The sequence below is a fragment of the Ciconia boyciana genome, chromosome 6, assembly GCF_034638445.1.
Source record: "Ciconia boyciana chromosome 6, ASM3463844v1, whole genome shotgun sequence".
In the NCBI taxonomy this organism is placed as follows: domain Eukaryota; kingdom Metazoa; phylum Chordata; class Aves; order Ciconiiformes; family Ciconiidae; genus Ciconia; species Ciconia boyciana.
Genome location: NC_132939.1, coordinates 19,504,918 through 19,529,087, shown reverse-complemented (window position 1 = coordinate 19,529,087; position 24,170 = coordinate 19,504,918). Strand labels below are relative to the sequence as shown.

Below are 24,170 nucleotides of genomic sequence, written 5' to 3'. Positions count from 1 at the left end.
ACAAACATCTGTAAACACTTCTAAAGTTGGCTTTAAGTTCAGACGGAAGCCAATGAGATCTTCATACTTTTCCCCCCTCTTCTTCCCTAACTCCCTAGTCCCTATATTCTGAGTATTTAGTACCATGTTCACCAGTTACAAAGCTTCCCTAACATTTTATGGTCTGCAGGTTTTCCTCAACTATTTTAAGCACTGTATTAACAAGTTAGCAGTACGTTCCAGTTCAAGTCTTAAGCTGCCCTCTAACGGTCATTATTCACTTCTCTAAAGAAAACTAAACCAGGAACTATTCCCTTAATTCTACTGGAAACATTAAGCCTTGCTGAGCATGTTCATCCATCACAGATCAATTATATTAGTATATAAAATTATTTTTTTTTATTTTAAATCCCCGATTTATGGAAGATGTAGAGGCTATTTCTCAAAGCTGAACACCACATTATTTCCACATAGCTGATCAGTTACCCATGAGTTTAATTTGGAGATGCTGTTGCAATCCTCAGTGTTTATGTACTGCATTAATGAAAAAAAAAATCAGCACCACAATTCACCGCTTAGAAGATAATCTTGATTAGTGGGGTTTTTGGGTTTCAGGTTGTTTTGTTTTGAAAACCAGCCCACTGCAAAATGCTAGGAACCACTGAATTTTCTCTGTTCTCCTTAAAATACAGCTTCCAGTTTGGTTTGGTTTTTTGTTTTTGTTTGTTTTGTTTTTTAAGGGAAATCTATTTTTGTACCTTTTTTTCTCTTAAACCTACACAGAGGAAAACCCAGGGGATTTGCACTTTAAGTAAACAGGATTCAGGAGGAGATAAACATGTAGATTTCTCTTTGGAACAAATGCTATGCTACAATTACAAGCTCAAGGAACCTCTAGTAATTACTTTAAAGCAGAGAAATTAGCTTAATAGGAAAGCATGAAGACATATATTTGTTCGATATACAAGAAGTTACCATTTATGTTAAAATATATCTAGCTATTGTGCACTATATCAAGCTCCTTAGAACTTGAAAAGATAAAATGCATGTACACCTTAATTTTATAGCAAAATTTCCAAATGTTAAATCTACAATCATAGCAGCAAAATAGTTCCAGTTATAGAACTACAGATTAATAATTGTGCTGTTTTGGCCAGGATAGAGTTAATTTTCTTCCTAGTAGCTGGTATAGTGCTGTGTTTTGGATTTTAGTATGAGAATAATATTGATAACACACTGATGTTTTGGCTTTTGCCAAGTGGTGTTTACACTGGTCAAGGACTTTTCAGCTTCCCATGCTCTGTCAGGTGCAGAAGAAACTGAGAAGGGGCACAGCCAGGATAGTTGATACAAACTGGCCAAAGGGCTATTCCATACCATATGACATCATGCTCGGTATATAAAGCTGGAGAAGAGGAAGGAAGGGGGAGACATTTGGAGTGATGGCATTTGTCTTCTCAAGTAACTGTTACACCTGATGAAGCGCTGCTTTCCTGGAGATGGCTGAACACCTGCCTGCCAATAGGAAGTAGTGAAGGAATTCCTTGTTTCGCTTTGCTTGCGTGCACGGCTTTTGCTTTACCTATTAAATTGTCTTTATCTCAAGGCACAAGTTTTCTCACTTTTACTCTTCCGATTCTGTTCCCCATCCCACGAGGGGGAGGTGAGTGAGCAGCTGTGTGGTCCTTAGTTGCTGACTGGGGCTAAAACACAACAATAATATTTAAAACAAGAAACAGTATATAATATAAAATGAATCCTGAGCTCTTTCCTGTCATTTCCAGCGGGTATCAAATTAATCAGAAAGTGCTGACTTTTCATCCTATGATATTTACCATAATCAAATATACCAATGCTTCACTAAAAAATACCATAGAAAAGCACTCACCTATGCCAGGAAATAGAACACTCATTTTTCTGTTCCACTAGCTAGTCAAGTACAGGGACTACTGCATTAGGGAATGTTATGTAGTAATATGCATATATATGGTGAAACTACCCAGTTAGTGTTTTTTATTGATGTGTCGACATAATGCCTTTTAAACAAATCTATTGACCATACTGAGAATCTTTGTATTTTTATCCAAAACAGCTCATTGGATAAAATGTCCCATTAGCAAATAATTTCCAGGTTTTATTGTCTGATGATCTAAACTGGGCAAATATGAAGGTTATGCTGTTCTGTAAAAGTCAGTGCATTTGCAGCACTGTAATACTTAACTACATGAAAGACATTTGTTAAGTTTGAAATAAACATCTATAATATATGCTCAGAGTTCATCAGTTGGAGGACAGAATTTAATATCGCTGAACAAACTAAATTGGGTAAGATATCTGCAGAACATTCATATGCAGGGCCCTTTACCTCCCAATCCAAATTAATGACTTATGCTTGGTCTAGGCTTTCGAAAACAGAAAATACCAACAACATTCAATCAGGTGGAGGACTGCAAAATAGCCAAATAGACTAATAGTAATTTGAAAGATTAGATGAAACCAATTACCCTGTAAACTGGGAAACAATAGCTCCAAATTATTTTGGTTAATAAAGAACAGTAGGTCCCTATTTATCAATCTTTCCCTAAGTCTTAAGCATACTTTGAAAAATTTGCACGATATAGAAATACTAAACAACAAGATAAATACTCCCCCCTTTACACCAAAAATTCTCTTTCCTCCTCACCTTTCAGTGTACTTCTCCTGTTTCTTCTTTTGAAACAGCACCTCCAGGCAGTGATTTAAGGAGCTACTTCATGGATTTTGGCTTCTGACTTTCATTCACCTCCCTTACCTCCCCTTCCTCTTGATAGCACTTCCCATGTTTTTAATACAATAACATTATGTCTAAGGAGTTTGATGTGTTCATTCATGTCACCTACTTGTCTCCCAACAACACATGGAGTTTCTGCATTGTTAATTTTGCCACTACACATAACACAATTCCATCTGTTGAGAGCGCAGAGATTCTATTCTCTAAGAGGCAACATGCCTCTTGGCATGAGTTATACCAGAACATTCTTATGGATACCTTTACTTTTATATCTCCTGTTTTCACACTTTCATTTCCTGAGCCTCAAGATTATGTTGCCAACAGGAGGGTAAGTCACTGATTTGGCTTACTAGGCTCCCCAAATACTGCACCAGTAGCTAACAGAGGTATATAAAGTTCACTTACTGTAATCCTAAAAATAGGAGGTACATGCAAAAGGGCTTGCCTGATGTATAGTATCATCCAGAGCCCTACCATTTTCATGATTTTGGGGATCTAGAACTTTATAAGGAGTTGGCTACAAACTAAAGAATACCTCTTTTCTACACAGTCTCAGAAGGGACCATTAAAACAAGATATGCTGACCTTCTTTAAATAACTAATCACACTGCATTTATTTTTGTTACAAAAGTCATAGATACACTAGGTTGGAATCTAAAAATTAAGATATTGCAGACCTTGAATCTATTTTTACTTATTCCTCTTTCTAAAGCCTCTGCCTTTTCCTCTCTAGATAAGTAAAAGATTCTTAATTAGATTTTGCCTCCCATAGAAAAGGATTGAGAATTTCTTTTGCATAAGCTTCCTTCACCCCATCCAACCCAACTCACATAATAGCACAAACAAGCATTTTTATTTAAAACATAAAAGTGACAATCAAAGAAACAAAAATGTTGTATTCTAACATCTAGTATCACAGCAACTTTGTGGTTTTTATACAGAGATAGTCACAACATAGTCCTTATGGTCATGCTGCCTGCTGACAGCTGACTATACCACAACACTAAAGTAATTAAGCTCCCCTGATTTTCCCAGCTGCTTTCACTGCTTGTTTTGTTCCCCTATTACTGCTATCTTCAGTGGGATCACCTTCAATGTAAAAATATCCAGATTAGCTCAACAGGCTGAGCCATTTCTGAGGTACATTTTAGTACTTCTGCTATATTTCAATAGTGAAGACACGGATCATGTTAAATTCTTTTGAAACATTCACTCAACATGAAGGCTGAGTCCTGGTCCTCAGGTAGTGAGGCTCTATACCACATGAATTTAAGTCCTGAAGTATGCCAGAAAGTATTTAGCTGCTTCTTGATTCCATGCTGTGCAAACATGCTGAAACCCTGAGACACACAAATCAACCTGTCTGGACCACATTTCTTTTCAAAAGAAATGGAAGGATATCAGATTTGTCTTACCAGCTGTTTCAATTGAAGTATTTAATTTTATCATTTTAAAGTATTCCTGTAATACTTCGTGTCATAAAAGAAAAATAAGATCATCATTTCTTTTGGCACCATCCTGCTAAGGTTTTCTCATTCAGATACCCACATTTTAGTAGTTTCAAGTGACCTTTTTCAAATGGACAAAAACAGCATGTGAAAATATATTATTTAGGATAGAGGGAAAGAGTTCTCAATCCTCCTGCTACAGGCCACATGCTGATTTTTAACCTGAGCTGAAAAAAAAATAATCTCCCTTTACAACTTCTTAAACAACCCAAGCAGGTACCTTGGAGAGTTATTTTCTGTGCAACAATCCCAGTACCAGTTTCTGCCAGCAGCAGCACACAGGTTAGACTAATTGAGAGCCTATTCCTGTTAGTAGGACTTGAATCAAATTGAAACATCCAAATGAACATATATTATATATGTGGTCAATTAACAATCAAGGAAACATACAGTTGCTGAATAAAAGACATCTGAAAATATAACAATAATCCAAAGCCTTTCACACTCCAGTGCTTACCATGTGACCTGTAATGAATCAAAGTCTGATCTAAACCATTGAATTCAGTGAAAATATTCCTCCTGATATCAGGAGGTTTTGAATCAAACCTTGCATTTATGGAAAAAGGCAGATAATTTTGTCTAAATTAAGTGCCTCACTCGTGAAACTGCAGCATTATTCTTATGACTGTAATGATTAGGTTTGCTAGTCACCTGCCATGAGAAAGACAGAATAAATTCCATTTTATAAAGGGAATTACGTTTAATGAGCTGGCTCTAAATAAAAGCTATTATCATAAAATATCTGAAGTTGGAAGGGTCCCATAAGGACCCCCAAGTCTCGAACTCCCTGCTTCTCCCAGGACTACCTAAAACTAAGCCATATGACTAAGAGCATGTCCAGACACTCCTTGAATTCTGACAGGCTTGGTGCCCTGACCACTTTCCTGGGAAGCCTGTTCCAGGGATCAACCACCCTCTCAGTGAAGAGCATTTTCCTAATGTGCAGTCTGAACTTCCCCTGACACAGCTTCATTCCATTTCCTTGTGTCCTATCGCTGGTCACCAGAGAGAGGAGATCAGCACCTCCCCCTAACCCCCTCCTTTCCCCCTTGAGGAAGCTGTAGACTGCGATGAGGTCACCCCTCAGCCTTCTCTTCTCCAAGCTGAACAAGCCAAGTGACCTCAGCTGCTCCTCATTAAGTCTTGCCCTCAAGACCTGTCACCATCTTGGTTACCCTCCTCCAGACACACTCTAATAGTTTGATGTCCTTCTTATATTGAGGCACCCAAAACTGCACACAGTACTTGAGGTGGAGCCGCACCAGTGCGGTGTAGAGTGGGACAATCACTGCATTGTCTCTCAAGTATTTTTCAATAACTCCCAGAATAACCTTCTCCATGATTTTACCACGCACTGAAGTGAGACTGACAGGCCTGCAATTACCAGGGTCCTCCTCCTTTCGCTTCTTGAAAATTGGGACAATATTTGCCAGCTTCCAGTTGACCAGGACCTCTCCAAACTCCCAAGACCATTGAAAAATAATGGAGAGAGATTCCATGATAACATTGGACAGATCTTTCAGTATCCTGGGAGGAATCCCATCAGACCCCATAGATTTATGCGCATCCAGCTGGAGCTGCAACTCTTGAACAAGTTCGGAGTCATCTGGAAGTTTATCATCCCAACAGTCACAGTCTTACACAGGGCTCTGGGGGTCCCAGGGCCCATCATCGGTGTTAAAGACAGAGGTGAAGGCAGCATTGAACGTCTCCACTCTGTCTATGTCCTTACTTGTGAGGTGACTGACCTTATGAAGCAATGGACATTATCATCTCTGATCTTCCTCCTTTTGCTGTTAACATATTTTAAAAAGCCCTTTCGTTGTCCTTCACAGTGCTGGCCAGCTTGAACTCTACTTGAGCATTGGCCACATGAATTTTCTCCGTACAGTGGTGAACAGCATCTCTGTAGTCCTCCCATGTTGCCTGTCCTTGCTTCCAATGTCCATACACTTTCCTTTTCTGCCCAAGTTCTGGAAGAAGATCGCTGCTCAGACAAGCCAGCCTTATGCCCCGCTTGCTTGACTTCTGACACTTCGGAATTGCCTGCTTCTGTGCTCTTAAGAAATGACTCTTAAAAAGCAACCAGCATTCATGGACCTCTATACCTTCAAAAGCAGATTCCCAGGAGACCTTACTAACTAGCTCCTTCAGCAGTCTGAAGTCTGCTCTCCCCATATCCAGGGTTGAAGTTTTACTGGTGGTTTTTCTCCTATTGCCAATGATTTGAAACTCAACTACTTTGTGGTCGCTGTAACCAAGAGCCACCAATTACTACTTCGCCCACGAGCCCCTCTGTTTACAAACAACAAATCTAGGAGGGCACCTTTCCTAGTCAACTCCCTTAGTATCTGCACCAAGAAGTTATCTTCAACATGCTTCAGGAATTTCCTGGACCTGTTTGTGTCTGCTGTATGATATTCCCAGTTGACATCTGGGAAGTTAAAATCACCATAAGGACAAGGGCAGTTGATCTAGAGATACCACTTAATTTCTTGTAGAATAATTCATTGGTGTCATCATCCTGGCTGGGTGGTTGATAGTAGACTCCCACAACAACATCTGCTTTATTTGCTTTCCCCTCCTTCCTTACCCAGAGGCTCTCAACCACATCTTTGCCAACTGTAAGCACCATACAATCCAACATCCCTCTCACATACGGCACCACCTTCCAGCCTCACTTGCCCTGCCTATCCCTCCTGAGGAGCCTATAACCATCCATCATGGCACGCCAGTCACAGGACACATCCCACCAGGTTTCGCTTAAGCCAGTGATGTTGTAGCTCTGGGACTGGTCCAAAGCTTCTAGCTCCTCTTGTTTATTCCTCATGCCACGCGCATTAGTATAAAGACATTTCAAATGTGCTCCAGTGTACTCAGAACATCGTGGAGCAGACCGAAGGACCTTGCTAGCATGCGCATACCATCCCTCAAACATTGGCATGCTGCCTCCAGGCTTATCTCTGGCAAGACTGGTTTTACCCCTTTCCCCCTTCAAATCTAGTTTAAAGCTCTTTCAATGAGCCCTGCTAACTCCTGTGCAAAGATCCTTTCCCCCTTTTAGGCAGGCGTACACCATCTGTTGTCAGCAGGCCTGGTGTCATGTAGACCAACCCATGATCAAAAATCCCAAAATTTTGCCAGTGACACCAGTCTCGGAGCCAGGTATTGATCTGCTGGCTCTTCCTGTTTCTTCCCTCATCATTCCCTGCAACTGGAAGGGTAGAGGAGAACACTACTTCTGCTCCTGATTCCTTAACCAGTCGTCCCAAGGCCCTGAAGTCTCTTTTCATCGCCCTTGGACTTCTTATTGCAACTTCATCGCTGCCTACATGAAAAAGCAATAATGGATAATAATCTGAGGGCCTTACCAGGGTAGGAAGTTTTCTTGTCACATCTTTAACCCAGGCCCCAGGGAGGCAGCAGACTTCCCTAAGAAGTGGGTCAGGTTGGCATACTGGGCCTTCTGTTCCCCTCAGAAGGGAGTCTCCTATGACTATGACCCATCTTTTTTTCTTTATGGAAGTGGTTTTGACGCAGGGCCTAGGCTGACTTAACCTTGGCAACACCTCCAGCCTAGACGAACCGTGGTCATTGTTCTGTTCCACTTGCAGAGCCTCACACCCATTATACAAAGGCACCTGGGAAGGTGGGGTAGTCACAGAGATTCGCCTGCGGCGCCAGGCAGGAACTTGTCACCATTCCCCCTCCGCTATGTGCACTTTTATAATTACTTAGTTGTTCGTTTTTAAGATAGCATTAAGCATTTCAAATCAACCTGAATGCTCCACATTAAGCTGATTACTATTACAGAAATTATGCATTTAAGGTGGAAAAACATTGTCCTGTGATACCATGCCAAGCTCCTGAATCTAATCCATAAAGAAACATGGACAGCACAGACATGGAAGATAAGTTCAGTGTACTTTTTCACTCACTGTAGTTATTTTATAATTGGGGATAATTTTTAAAAAAATTGAATCATCCTTAATTCTTTTCCAATGATAAGTGCATTAAAATTATAAAGGCTGTCTGTTTGTATCTAGTCTGCTTCATATTCCAGATTAGTACACTTATTGTTTTAAAAACATGTTTTAAGTGAATTCTTTGAATACTCCAAACAGCAGTACTTTCATAGTTCTCCCACACATGGAAACACAATCATAGCTAAGATCAATTTCAATCTACTTGCTTTCCACAGATTCACTTTTACCATCTCTATGCAAATTTTACTTCAAAAGTTATGGTATACCATAAGTATAGACTATTTGTTCTTACAAAATTAATTATGCTTTTTGGCAAGATAGTAAAGAAAATCCTTTAAAAGTATACTGTAGTATGAAAATAGATCAACTTGGGTTTCTAAACAAGCTTCCTAAAGATCTGGGAGAGAAAGCTGAAGTCTTCAGTAGGCTGCAACTTAAAACTGCAGCAGAGAAGATTGTTAATATGGATTTTCCTTCTTCCTACTTATTCTAAGAAAACACATATTTGCATTTCTTCCTAGAGGCCCTGCTCTTATTGATGTACTTAAATGTTTTTATAATTCAAAATACTCTTTACACCATGACACATCATTGCTGGTTGATTAGCATTGAAATGAAAAAGCTAATAAATATTAAAATGCTAAACAGATGCTTTATCAGCCACAAGAATGCCAACATTTGTTTAAATAAATTGATTCTCACTTTTCTTATCTCTCACAGTGCACTGGAGAAATGTGAAAGCAAACTGTAAACTTTAGAACAAAAATTGGGATAGAAACTGACACTCAAGGGCTAGCAGAAAGCACAATCTGCACACGATTTCATTTCACAGTAGGTACTAAGTACATTAAGGAAATAAATCAAAGGAAATTAAGTTGTGAAAGATTCCTCTCAACTATTGTTTGTTAAAAAAATTAACTCCTGATAAGAAACACACTATGAACTGGACAGTAAAACCCAAAATGTTAGCTTGATAATACACCAATACCACAGACTAGCAGTTGATTAATAATCACTGAGCATAGATAGCAATGCTGTTAAATGAGAAAGAGGACCTCAGACAGCTTTGCAGTCATAGAATTAAAGAGAGATGCTATGTAAACCAAAGCTTTAAAATTCATTAATTATATATTAGCAGATAAAGCCAGCTCTTATTGTAGATAAAATAGCACATATCAAGGTCTATTTCATAACTCTTCGCTTGGATACCACTCATCTAGAGAGTTCGCGCTCCCTCCTTAATGCAGAGCATTTCCTCCATACCCACACACTGTTCCTCCCTTGCCCTCCAATGTTGTCCTTTGAACAATGCAACCTCACTACTGCCTCATTCTGTCCTCTAGACCTGCAGTACTGTAACATTTTCTTGAGAAAGTAGCACCTAGAACAGTTAGAAAAAGGCATCTACCAAGAGATGAATGCTTAAAATACATTTGAGCATTTACTGTACTAGTCCCACCAGATGATCACATTAAGAACCGGTGTAACTTGTTAACTAATGTGCAAGACTGAATAAAAGACAGTAACCTGAATTCTAGATCAGTCTATAGACAAAGACTCAAATTGTGGTGCTCTCCAACAGAGACGTAATACACTTTCATTTAGATTATACATTTATTAAATTAGAATGAAAAAGTTAATGTACTTTAGAGTGCAAGAAACACATTTGGACACTGGACCTCAATACAGAGAAACAATGTCTTCAGAACTATTACAGCGAAAAACATCCTTTGTATGGTATTACATATCAACCAAACAAGCAATAACATTTGTAAGGGAAAACACATTCAGTACCATCAGCAGATGCAAAGAGCAGTATAGAAGAAAGCAGCAAGGATCTAGCTAGACAAAAAAACGTTCCTACCTTTAGCAAGTTTAGGCTCTTGGCAGGACTCAAACTAGTACTAAGAACACTAACTTCTAGCAGATGCCAGTCTTACACAGCTGGCTTTGGCTCCAAGCTGCTTGAAGCTGTTGAGCAGAAGAGCAGCATCAAACACAGTATTATCCCATCAGCATTTTGTCAAAAGCTACAATCATAATGAGTGACAATGTATTTGTTTTAAATCAAGAAACAGACTTTTAGTTCCAATACCTTAACTTCACAGACCCTAGAATAACTAAACACTCCTTGCCTTTTTTCATCTCTCCAATTCAAACCTGACAATGAACAGTTTGACTGATTGGATATGTATGCTGAAAAGCTGAGTAGGCTTATGATCAGTGTTTTGTTCTTTTTAACAAGACAAAGTAGCACATCTTGACATAAGTGTTTCAGCTATAATGCTTAATTAAATCAAGACAAAAAATCCCCAGAACAGTATTTATGTATAGTGTAACATGCTGAAATCTATCTACTGGCCATACTGCTCCTACATATCCCATCTTCAACTCATACATCTACCCTGTTTTGCATAATATTTGCCTAGAACAAAACAAACAAAAAATTCTAAGAACAGGAGCCTCCCTCAGAGGCCCAGAGCCTTGTTTATGAATAAACCTGGCTAACCTAACATTCACACTTACCCCTCTTGGTGGTTAGGATTGAAAGGTGGTTATTCTGTGCTTGAAATTGAGCTGTAATAGGATGCAGTACAATTTACCAGCCATTAAGTTGAATGACAACCACTTGCTTTTATAAAAAGCTGTATTATGGATCCCAACATTTTAATATAAAAATTTAAATATATACATTTTCCCTGAATTGTTCCATCCCTAGCAATTCATGCTATCTATGTAAAAGTTAGAGCAACGGACTCTTCCTGGAGATACCTAAGCATTAAGTCCTTACCAAGATTTATCCTTTTGGGTGATGATGTCACAAATCACTGTGCTATAAAGACCAAATGCCTCTACACCTACTCAATCACAAAATTTACCATGATTGTAGGGAATGGGCAAGACTAGTTTCTTGATGAACACCTCTTATTTTAGAAAATAAAAATGTGGTGACTCTACAACTAAAGCACACAGAAACTATAGCCTTGAATCTTATTATTGAAAAGCCAATTGGAGGAAGTATAAAGACACTTACGCTTTCAACAGTAAATTTAAGATAGTAAGGGATTCATAACAAAACTTAAAATCATACATTATGAAAAGACAGCTTTAAAAGGTCAGAAACTGAAATGATTTTTGGTGCTGTATTTTAAAAGTTTCAGTATCACTTTTAATCATAAAAAACTAAATATTCATGCTCTACTGCCAGCACTACCTAAAAGCTTCTTGAATGGGAGAGAAGGGGAAATAAAATCAGCTTTTCAGCAGATAACAAAGAAAATATTTTAAGCGTGGGACATGAAATAGTGTGGGGAAGAAGAGAATACAAGTCCTTTTTCCCTTTCCAAACCTGGCTTTAATGTTCTCATGAATCACTCAAGAGTCTAGATTTCAAGTATACATTCATTCCAACTCTTGAAAATATAAAGGTCTATGGCTATTGTAGAAAGTATTTGAAATCAAACATTAAAAAGATAAAACAGCAACATTGCACATCACTGGAAAAATAAACTGGTGCATACTATTTAAAGTGCATTATTTACCAGCTACAAAAACAGACACTGCAGAAATTTATCCAACAGGTGTAACTGGTGCATACTGTTAAGATTCTGCAGCTCCAAGATGGACTGTTATCTGAAAAAATAACACTAACAATAAATACAAGCAACCTCCAACCTCCTCTGAGGATCAGACTATAACTCAGATATGTTAAATTTTCTCTCACAAAGAATTTATTTCCATCTGCATCCAATAATAATAAATTGACTACAGCAACCATAGTCTAACAAGCCACTGAGCAACTCATAATGCCATTCAAAGATTCTGAAGCTACTTTTCATGCTTCTTATTTCAGATTGCAGGAAAAAATACAATAGTTTTTCCGCTGATATAAAATGATAATTTTGCTGAAATATAGGTGTAAAGAAAGAAGCCTTATAACCAGATCATAGATTTCTGCTTTTTTAATGTAAGACACCACCTTAAATAATTGTTCACGGCTTCAGTAATTTTCCAGGTATAAAAATCTTTCCTTCTGCACTTATCCTTTGAAATAGCCATGGGAATGCAGAAGTAGTAGTTAAGAGTGCAATTAACTCTGGGAGTACCTTAGGGCTCAGTCCTGTTCTCTGCTACAGCAATACATACTGTACAAGTTAGAAGTTGCCTGTTAAGATTTTACAAATACATAACAATACTATATGGGAGGATAAAGCCCCAAATGCACGCCAGATAATATATTGCTTTGGTGCCCGATGACTAGATTTAGTAGAAGATGCTCATTACAAATACCAACAGCACAACCTAAGAAGTTTTCCTTATTAAATTAAAAATCTTCAAATCAGAAACAGTTGAATATATCACAGCAATATCTAAACACCACAGGACAAGGAAAGGGTCTTTCTTTTAATTTCTGGCAGAAATAGGCTCCTTGATGAAACCTAAATACTTTAACAAGTCAGTTATGTTTAAAGAGCAAACCCTCCACAGAAAAAAAATTTTTTTCAATCCAACAAACAGTAGTAAATCCTGTACTGCATAGAGTTACTTTGTAAGAACAAGTTTATGAAAAGGGGGAGAGAAAGGAAAAAAAAAGCAGCATTACTCCCCACCCCATCAGAATATAGCCACACAGGGCACAGCTGATAGTAAAGATGCTTCAATGCTATATTGTAGGACATAAGCTAAACTGAGTAGGTACAGATTGAGAAAGAAACTGAAAAAGATCCAAATGTCCAAGGAGAAAAGGGGTATAATCTTTCACACAGGATGCGCTAACAGAAAGCTGTTGGGAAATTCTTCCTCTAGCTAAATCCCTGGCTTGACAAGTAAAAATAAGTGGCATCGAGGATGGGGACTATGCAGGAAGTAGGGATCTATGATTCTTCAGCCATCTGAAGCAAGGAGTTGATAGCTGCATCCTTGTTCCCCCTCTGAGCTTCTAGCACTGAGCGGATTACTTCCCTGTCCATGTTGGGAAACATGTCCTGGATAGATTTCAGGTCCTCTTCATTACACAGGTGCTGAGGGTTGACCGCAGGAGGTGGTATTGCCACTGGTACCATGCCTGGATTACAGACTGCAGGCATCCCTGCAGGCAAAACACAGAAGAAAAAAAAAACCAAAACATACATGAGTGGCAGGGGGAAACATCTCAATGATTTTGAAGAAAGCAGCTCATGACTTGCTCCAACCCATCAAATTCAGCATTTTAAATTTTTTTTTTTAAACATGTACTCCAGAGGGGAAGAAAAAAAATATTGCAGAGATAATACCTAGACTGTTGCCATCAGAATTCCTTTTTCTGGAACAGGTTCTCTTCCCAAGTTTTGTTCCAGAAGTGGTAAACTACAGTATGGCAACAGGTACAGCTCAAAATCAGGTACGACTTGTGTTAACCAGGTTTACACATGAATCACTAACCAAACACTAAGTGCACAACAGAAAGGTGGAGGTGGGTTTTTCCCCTGCTATAAACTCCAAAAACAAGTTATCCATCATATTTTTAGTTCCTAGTGTATTTATGTTGTGATGAAAAATACATCAGCAATACACATAACATATTTAGAAATTCAATGAATGCAATCTCCATTGCATTCAAAGGAAAGCAAAGTACTTAGGTCCAGTAGGAGACTGGACCACACTCATAAGCAAATTTTAAGTAAATGTTTTTCCCTGGTTGAAGTTCTTTGAAGTTGAGCCTGCAAAGCCACAAAGCAGCAAAAGTGCAATTCCTCTTATGTCTATAGGGGTACACACTGCTTTTCCCTGTTCCTCCACTAGTGGACAAAATTCATCTGAAATTTTTCATGACCTTCTTGTATGTCTGTGTAAAACTAAAGCACTGACAAGTTTATAAAGACAGTTTTAGAAAATTAGTTTTCTAATTCCTATTAAAAGGAATTACTAGACAAAAATCCATTGCTGAAAAAACTACCATTTGTTTTTATAAAACTGAAACCAGGTATAGTATACATCTGGAGTCTTTTGTTATCAATTCTGAAATTGGCATATTTCATTTCTTCTCTACGTAGTTCCAGACCCCCGATTATCTTAATCCCACACCTTTGTGCATTACTGTTCCAGTTCTGCTGTATTGTTTCTAAGGTAGGGCAGGAACTACCCGCATCTAGACACAAACATGACACTGCTTCATACAGAAGCATGTTAAAGCTTTTATATTTGTTCTCTATTTGCTTTCAAGCATTTTATCCACTGTTTCAAACACTGTTCACCTGGTATTTTCATAGAGTAGTCCACAGTAATTCAGAGATCTTTATGTGTAGTAATGACCAATCAAGAAATCATCACCAAATACGTATTAGTTAAGATATTTTTTTTAAACACATAATACATTAACACCAGCCTTAGTATGTCATTCTATCTCCCATTTACTATAATGAGATCCTTCTGCAACCTGCTGCAGTCAGAGAGACTTAGAAAACTGCTAAGAGTTTTTGTTTTGACAAGTTGTCTATTAATCCCCTTCCCTTGATTAGTTTTTTAAAATTATGATGCACCCCACCAAAGGCCTCCCTCCATTAGGGGATGACTTATCACTTATTTTTATCTGTTCATCAGCTTTTCAAAATAGCTATTAAACTACAAGAGGATCTTTATTTTATATCATATGATAGGAATAGTCCTAAGCAAGTAAGATTGTCAAAATGCAGCTGACAAGGTGATATACACAGACCACGTCATTCTTACCCACATACTCATACACCTATAATTTCTAAGGTATGAGCTTTCCCTACATAACCATGTCACCTCCTTCTAAAGTTTAGCTAGTTAGTTGTTTGTTTTAAATCAGCTTGTTCTAATCTCCATAGGTTTTAATCAGTTTATGCAATAGGGAAAACAGTTATTTCAGAACTGTTTTTTTAAAAAAATTCAGTTTGCTATCCTCCAGTCCTCTGAAAGCAAGACTAATTAAACAATAGGTTACATACTGCATTTGGTAAAAAAAATCCAAAATACAAGACTAGGAATAAATGTTCTTACCTGCATTTTCTTACTGATCACCTTAACAATTAGTATTAAACTCTATAATTATAATCTGAGGCTCATTCTCCATTAAATAGGCTCCATTAAATAGGCTCATTCTCACATTCCAACTGGGGTTTTTTGTACTCCCTTATATATTTATATCTTTATAGTCACTTAATTACCTAAATCATTCTAGGTTCTCTGCTTCTTTAAAATAAAGAGTTCTCAACTCCTTATACATTTGATCTTCAAAGGCTTTGTTAGCCAACCTTATTACCAGTTTAGATTTCATATAATTTAACCCTCTCACATCCCCTCATTTGGGTAGACCTACCAATTTTTGGCAGAAACCTACTTTACTGTTTTACTGCAGAGACTTTTTAGGATTCTCCAAGACTGCTTTTTTTTTATTATTTTTTTTTAATTTGGCATACATTTACTTTGAGCAGCTAACAACTTTTCACACAGTCTTTAGTTCACCTGTTTAGTTTGCTTTCTCTGACCTTAATTACTTCTCCTTAAGTTGAACAAAGGATGAACTATTTGCGTCACCACTATTACACATCTTCGAAATAAGGTACTTTTTGAACCACATTTCACATATTACTCAGGAGTAGATCAAAAGGTGCTTCTCTTCTATTGAATTGTGACTAACTGCTCAAAAGCATAATAACATAAAGCAGATCTACAACCGACATTTTCAAGTGTGCCTCTTTGCAGCCTCATCTCTTAGCATAATGAGTAAAGTACTACTTAATGTATCGCAACTGTTATACTACTGCTATTCAGACTTAACACCTCCAAAGAAAAAACCCCAGAGGAAAGAGCAATTTCAATACTTACCTTGTCTCTCCAAGATTTTCTTTAACCTGTAACTATTTAATCAGAAATGTCTACACTCAGTCTAACTTGCACAAATATTTTAGCATCTCAGTGATTATTGTTTTTCTATCAGCTTTAAAAATGCTATATTAAAATTCACATTCAAGGTTGGATCAGCTAAACCCGTCTTAACTTACATCAACCTTTGTAGACAAGGTACTGTAATTGAATATAGTTTGACTGTGTGCATTGCAACCGAGATTTTACCTAAAGCACTCTCTGCTATTTCTTTCCTCAACTTCGACTTCTATCCTATCTGAAAGGATGCATTACTGAATTGTAAGCACCTCCATACTTAATGTTCTCTAATTTTGATTTTAAAATTTCCCTTGTAATCATCTTAAGTTTTTTTAGAAGCAAAAAAGGAACCTAGATGCTTTAAGTCTAATGTACAGGCTGGATCTATTCAAAAAGGTTCATGCTGGCAACTACAGAAGTGTCCCTCTCACCATAAATTTATTACCTACACACTGGAACCATATCTCTGCCCAGCCATTTGCATCACACCACTACCAAGGATATCTATCACTTCTTCTGCAACAACCTGAACTTTAGCTCTAGAGCTTCTTATGCCATTTGGACCACGGTGCCTAGAATTCTGTCTGGCACTATGTGTTTGAACATCTGGCAAATCAGACCATGTGTGCACCCTGGAGGCAAACCACTATGCAGTCTTCACCAACACTGCAAATACACTTTACCCAATAATCATATACAGCAGTATTTCAGATTGCCTCTTCTAAAGCTTCAGCAAGCCTCAATTCATTCCTCATGCTTCCTACAATCTAGGCATTTACAAGAGGTGAACAAGGACTTATGACCTCAAAGAATAAAGTTGCAAAGAACTTGAAAGAACAGAGCAACAGAAGTTATGTTTTACTTCTAACTGAAGCTTATTAGGAAGCTTGTGTAAGTCATCAGCACCTTAAGATTATCCAACTATCAGCCTAAGTTTTGTAGGAACTGTCCATACAAGAGGCCTGGTTAAAATATTAATCCAAATGAAATATGAGGCTCACTTCAAGTTCCACAGCACCCTACAGCTTAGCAATAAAGTTTCAGTGTCTTGTCAGTGTCAAAAAAAAAAAATCAAGACCAGCACACAAGTCTTCTTACTGCTTTCATCAAAACAAGATAATTATGAAGCCAGACATCTGCACAGGGAGTATTCAAGAAGTATTTTCAATCTAAATACTCCATTTTAGAGACAATAAATTTCTTGATAATATTGTTTTTCACTAATGATTTTCACAACCCATTTTCTCAGCTCTTACAGTTCTAGAATTAGTTTATGCTGTCTACAACTACACTGTATACAAATAGAAGTTAGTATCACAGTGATTTTTAATAAATATTTCATGATAAATGCTTACTTTTCACAAAACCCAACATTCAAGCTATACAAATACCAATTTAAAGAGTACCTTGTTATTTTACTTTGTTCTGCACTCAGACTAAAAGCATCCATAATTTCTGATTTACAAAGTAGTAAGCAAGACTTAAGCGTAAACTTAAAGAACTACACACTAAAATTTAGCAATTATACATATATATATGTAGTCATTAGAGAAAGTTATAATAAACTTCAAGATTATCAAGGTTCAGTAAAAAGCTGTTTTACATATTAAGCACCTCGTTTCACTAACAGGTGAGAACTGAAACTAAATGACATAAGAATCCACTATAAATGGAATTGCACTCTCCCATGTTGCTCTCAGATAAGTGTTATAAATCAGAAGAATGGAGCACTGTTTTCCAATTCAGTGAAATGGTAATGACAAACATGCTGGCGTAAGCAGTGACATTCCAATACATGAAACGAGTACGTACAATAGCAAGTCAATTGCTACAAGCAGCAATGGAAGCATCAAAGCAGCATTAACAGGGTAAACTTTTTCTAACTGCACACAAGGCATTACACACTTTTTATTTTATTTTCTTGTTTAGTCAAGTGCCCTATGTTTAATTTCTTAACTCATTATTATTCTGTCCCATGCACAGACCCTTTCAGAGTAAACTCAGGAACCTTCTGAGCATGAATTATTTCATTTAAGGAAGAAATCAGTATCACCTTTTTTAATATACACAAATAGGTCTTAATGATATTTGCTTCAGAAGAAATTCAGTGATAAAATATACATGCCATCATCTCAATATTTTTAAAACATTGCTTCTTTACAAACTAGTAGAAAAGTAAAGCATATGGGACCCGCAGAAAAATTCTACACTTCCACTGCTCTGAATAAACCAAACACGCTGCAACGACCACATCAGTTTTATTTACAGCATCTTTCTGAAATTCAGAGCATCAAGAAGTGACATTTTATCTCACAGAATTCTAGACTTTTCTGAACATACTTGATTGAAGACCAATGCTTTGATAAAAGTTAAGGATGTCAATATCTTTGCACAATTCAAAAATCAAAAGGTATCATAGTAAAGTGAGTCTAAATTGAAGGAAAACTGATTTCCTGTAACAATTTGCCTTCAACTTGACATGAATCTTAAACAGATGTGCATGAAAGATACACACTGATGGAAAAAGTGTTACCTTTTTGAAAAAAGCTTATTTGAAGATTAACAGAAGGCAACTGGCAGGCTGTCTTCTCAGTGCCATTGCAGAACTGAGTTCTTCACTTTAAAGTTTACAAAACGTCATGACATTACCTGCTTCTCCCCAAACCTTGCAGTAGCAGAACAACTGCAAGATTAAAGTTTCTCTTCTAGGAAACCAGTACTATCACCTAGAATAGCTCACTGACATACAAAAGTTTCAGAAGAATACTAACATCACATTTTAGCCATCAACACCACTATCACCAATTACTTTATCATTATAGCTTGAAGCTGAGCAGATGTCTTTCAAGACTTTCCAACAGGTTAGACAGGCTTTAACAATTTCCAGGAGATGCATTAAATTGATCCATTGTGACATTCAAGTGGCAATACCTTGTGATACAGTCTGCTGTAACAAATAAAGCTGTTTAGATTATTTCATGCAAAGACTGAGTCAATGAGGATGGAAGTGAGAGAAGAGCTTGGAAACTTACCCAGAGCAAAATACTCAAGCCCTAAAGATAGGTGAAAATGAAGGGGCGAGGGGAAAGGAATAAGACACGGGAAAGAAATATTAATCTATTTTTAAAAGGAAATGAACCATTTAGCTTCCGAAGGTGAAAGTTGAATAAACTGAGGCAATTGGGTAAAAACTTAAACTACCTAATATCAAAACCTAAATGCTGCTAGGATTCAGTCTCCTGACTAATTTGCTTCAGTGCTCTGAACAAGTTTCCTAAATGTGCTGTTTTTACAGAAGTAACAATTAGAGGAAATGTTTTCAAAATAAGGAAGCCACCAGGTGTTTGCAGTAAGGATTATGTTTTATAGCCCACAGAGGAAAACCTACATCCAGAGTTTTCTGAGCAAATACCAATAACATCACAATTTAACCTATGAAACTCAATACAGACACCTAAAGGAGTAATGTACATATACACACAATTTTGCCTCAATGAAAAATTATATTCTGGACTCTGACAGAGCCCTGAAACACATGGGTTTTTAACCTACTTTTTACACTGGTGTTTATAAGTACAGTACAAATAGATTTCCTATTTATCCCATGAATACTTAGTGATAAGAAATATAGCTTGCTTCCTTGAACTAACTTTTTTTAGCTTACTGTCTTTGATACACTATCAAGAGGACCAGCTTGGATTGTAAGCAACCAGTATACCACAATATTCTACAGTCTAAATTAAGTAATCTTTAGAAAAAGAAGCAGGAAGAAACTGTAGATAAACTCAACTTTTAGAAGAGCAACAGGATTGACAAGTTCAAATTTTCCCAAACCAAATCCACAGATATAATTTATGGCAACTATAGTTTGCAGCAACTAGCGCTATTGTCGACAGTTTTTAATTTTTAAAACTTTTGAAATTAATTAACGTGGTGCAAGAATATTCTACAGCCATTTCTGCTTTCATCACACTTCTGTAACATGTACCATCAAATATGGGGAAAAAAGCATTATTTGCATTGGCATGTCAAGCGTCATCTGCTTACCACAGTGACTAACTCCTAGCTACTACTATTTACCTCAGTTTGTATGACAGAGATACATGTGAGAGGCATTAGTTGCTTCAATCTCAATTAGAAGGTTAGTTATGTGTACTGAGTTTTGAACAGAAATTCTCTGTTACAGAAAAAACAGCTTGGCTTTCATGACAGCTAAATTTGACTTAACACCATCTCTCTTTGAAGTGCAATTATTTTGGACAGTTAACAAATAACTGTTAAATTGTCTGGATAAGCATTTTAGTCCACCCACTGTACTTCCATCATAGATAAGACTTAGAATCTAACAGTCTTGCCCAACAGCAGAATCTCCTCCATTTCAGGTGTAATAAACTACTCAGTGCTGCTCTTCCACTCTCCTGAAGGAAACAAACAGAACTTGCTTATTGACTACATCATTTAACTGGATAAGGTAAAAAACCTTAACTAAGACGATGGGAAGAAGATAAACATATTCCTGTGGAGCATACTGATGTCCTACCATTGCCCTTCTTGAAGCAGTCTCAAAAAGAGAGAAAACCCTGTATAGTGTTCCAAAGAAAGTGTACCAACAGTTTCCCCAGAAGATACAATCAATCAGCTGGGCAGGGAAGGCCAGTAGTTTGCATGCACTGTTCTGAAAGAGTTTACAGAATCCAGGAGGAGCATCTAGTTCAGTATACAGAAAACATTCTGACAATACTCCATGTCTTTCAAGATGCACTATTGGTTCCTTTATAATCTGAAATTACTTTTATTAAGCCATATAATTAAATCTATGAAACAGTAAAAGTATTCTTAAGTCAAGTCACTTTCAAAGTCCAAACCTAACCATCCATCTAATTATTATGAGTGGGCCATCGATTAGTGAATAGGCAAAAGCTTTAAAACTCCAGTGCTTTGAGGAATTTTGATAGTGCACACAAAAATTTTAGAACAGCAAACACAAAGCACAGTAATATTAAAAAATATATTAAAAAATCTAATTATGTCAAAGGTGGCTTGTAATAAGTTTGGCATTTACAAAGTCAAAGAAGTATATTCAAGCTTTCCCAGAACAAAAGAAAAGTTCAAGTCGAGGGGTGGGACTTCGCAATGCTTTAAATATACAAGTCACAGAATCAGGAAGAATTTTTAATACAGAAGATTATCATAGCAATAATTAAAACAAACATGTTGGATCTTTGCAGAAGGGCAGTGCTCCAACATACAGATCAATAAAATTGTTACATAAAGCCAAATTCTTATATGCTAAAACATCAGGCATTACTAACACTTGCTAAATATTAGTTATTTCTTCATTTGTTCAAGTAGATTTAATAAGTATTACTGAAAATAATCTCAAGATAAATACAAAATTTACAGAACACCAAGATGTGAACATCAAGATACACCACTACTTGTTTTTCAACTTTGAAGGTCTAGTATCAGTTTTAACTGTTCAGTTCTATGTCTAGTTTCAATTATACCTGAAACTAGTCTCTTCGTTTCTACTGTTTGTACTCTGGCACAGTAATTTTGCAATACAAATATTCTCATTTTGATTGTTCAAGAAATTCTATAGCACCTTCTATTACATTGCTGTATGTACCACCTCAGCTATTGTTTTTCTTTTAACCAGACACAAGATAACTATGTTTGAAGTTCACCAACTGCTTCAGCATATAGGGATGTGATAAACCTACAAGCAAAAAAGATACGGCCTCTAATTCAAACACAGAAAAGCTATACAGAAGTCTGGCTTACCACAATGGAATCACACTTCAGGATGCACACACAAGTTGAAACTAGTTCATTGGCAAAGCAAGCAAGATTTAAACCCTGAGAATTAAGCTATAGAGATAAAAGCCCTTTAAATGAAGCAAACTGCATGTTTTCATCAGGGAATAAATTATGTAACCAAACTTCTCCATGGTTTGCTCTAACTTAACTCTATAAAAATGAAACAGGAGGTATGATTAAGTTACACACACAGTCTTCTGGTGAGGAGGTTTGTTTTTACAGAGAATGAAATTTTAAATTTAATCAGGAATTGAGTCTTTAAAAAAAATCTGTTGTGTCAGCCCTTAGCACTGCACACACACTTGATTACTCATTCATACACTTGTATGCAAAGAAATTAAAAATATGTAAATTTATATCTTATTTTCCCTAAAAAGTACACATATTACTGAATAAGTGTCCATACCACAAACTGGAGCTTTTAAGAGCTGTAAGTGAAACACAAAACCTAAGTTAACACATCTTCTTGTACAAGTCCAAAACTTGCTTTGCACAGATTAAGAGAACTGACAATAACTGCTTTAGCTGCTCTTGATGTATTTACATAACTATCTCAGAGCTCGCTAACATTTTTCATTCAATGTGCTACACACTTCACATGCTGTGCAGCAAGTTTCCAACAAAGCATCTTCAAAGACCACAGAAGAGTCAATCCCTTTATGGGCTATTAAGCTGTGGTTCTGACAGCACAAGTCATTTGGCGCACTTTCTGAAGTCTAAGCAGTTTCACACATGGATTGCCACCATTGAAATAAGCACAGATTATATTAGAATGCAGTCTGCTAGATATAGTTATTCAGTGACCTGACATAAGTAAAATAAATACTCAAAAAAGAGAAGCCTTCAAGCTACTTGTTCCAACTTAATAGTCATTTTAAAGCATTTAATTAAACTCATGCAGCTCCCTTAAACAGGGTACAAGGCTGAAAGCAGACCTACACTCAATTCGCTCATTCTTCTCCCAAAAATTATCATGGGAAAAGTGGTCACAGAGAGAGTAATTTATAGCTTCCTTTACATTCTGAAAAACAGGAGAAATTTGGTAGTTATTTCTGCAAAACCCTTCATCTGGAAGTTTTAAGAGTCTTCAAGGAGAGAAAACATACCTGCTATAGGCACATATCCAATTCCTTGCTGATATACAGTGGGCATCAGGACCACTGGCTGGGGCTGCATCATCATGGCAGCTGGCAAAGACTTGACACAAAAATCACAATAGACAGATTAGAACTACTCAAGAAACAGGAAAAAAACTAAACCAGCAATTAAAACAGTATTGGCAAAAACACTGTTGCATTGCAAATCCACGTTCCGTGTTCAATATTACAATATGACTATAGTAAGTGCTAATCTATATTAAGCAAAATCTCTGGCAAATTAACTACATCCTCTTAAATAACAATTAATTTGCCTGTAAATCAATATAAACATCATGTCAAACTACCCTTTTGCAACATTTTGATAAATTTTGCCACTGAAATTTTATTATTGAAGCAAATTATTTTAAAATATGGGTTTAATCAGCTTTCATTCCTCATTCTTGTGAAATGAATATACAACATACTCATTTTAAATGAAAACTTAGAGCAAACCTGAATTTTATTAAAAGCAGTATACCGCTCCTAGAAGCAAATTTCAGTTCAAATCAATTATTTTTGAGGTAAACCACAACTTTAAACAGAGTATCAATTTAACTCCATTCCCTTTTACTACCACAATTCCTGTTCAGTTTGGTCCTGGAAAATATTAAAAGGTCAGATTCTATGTACAGTACATTCATGGGCAGACAGTTTTAAAGGTTAATTATAAACTCATTTCTCCTAGGGGTAATGGAACAACTGTTCAGATGTGGGGCAGAACGTGAATTTCAAACAGCAGGGAACATCTGTTCCCAGTTGTGCACTCAACAGCAACTTGGAACTTCTGATCATGTACAAGCATTGTAGGAAGCATTCAGGGCTGCATATGCTACACATGCTATCCAACAGCTATTTAAGACACAAGTGACAGACGACAGAATAGTCCATGAGCTGCTAAATGGACCAGTGTAAGTCAGCAGTTCATGACTAGGAGCACCAAATGAACAAGAATGGAAGTAAAAGACAAAGTCACAATGAAAGAACATTCAAACTATCCAGAAAGACCTAAAACAGAGAAGGGTTTCCATTATTTTTGCTTTTAAATTGATGTGACTTTCTAAAGACTTAGGGGAAAATATAA

The 24,170-nt window shown here is 36.9% G+C and overlaps 1 protein-coding gene across 4 annotated transcripts in view; it reads right to left on the bottom strand.

The window, feature by feature from the left end:
* Positions 1-9,832: 9,832 nt before the first annotated feature.
* TOLLIP (toll interacting protein) overlaps positions 9,833-24,170 on the bottom strand; it is a 28,407-nt gene continuing 14,069 nt past the window's right edge. For 3 of the 4 annotated variants that reach the window (XM_072863839.1, XM_072863841.1, XM_072863840.1), the window contains exons 6-7: positions 23,057-23,147; positions 9,833-13,332 (exon numbers count right to left, since the gene is read on the bottom strand). In XM_072863839.1, the coding sequence (XP_072719940.1) occupies positions 13,118-13,332; positions 23,057-23,147 (306 nt within the window). In that variant the 3' untranslated portion in view covers positions 9,833-13,117. The remainder of the gene's footprint in view (positions 13,333-23,056; positions 23,148-24,170) is intronic. The other variant, XM_072863838.1, reaches the window with a different exon arrangement.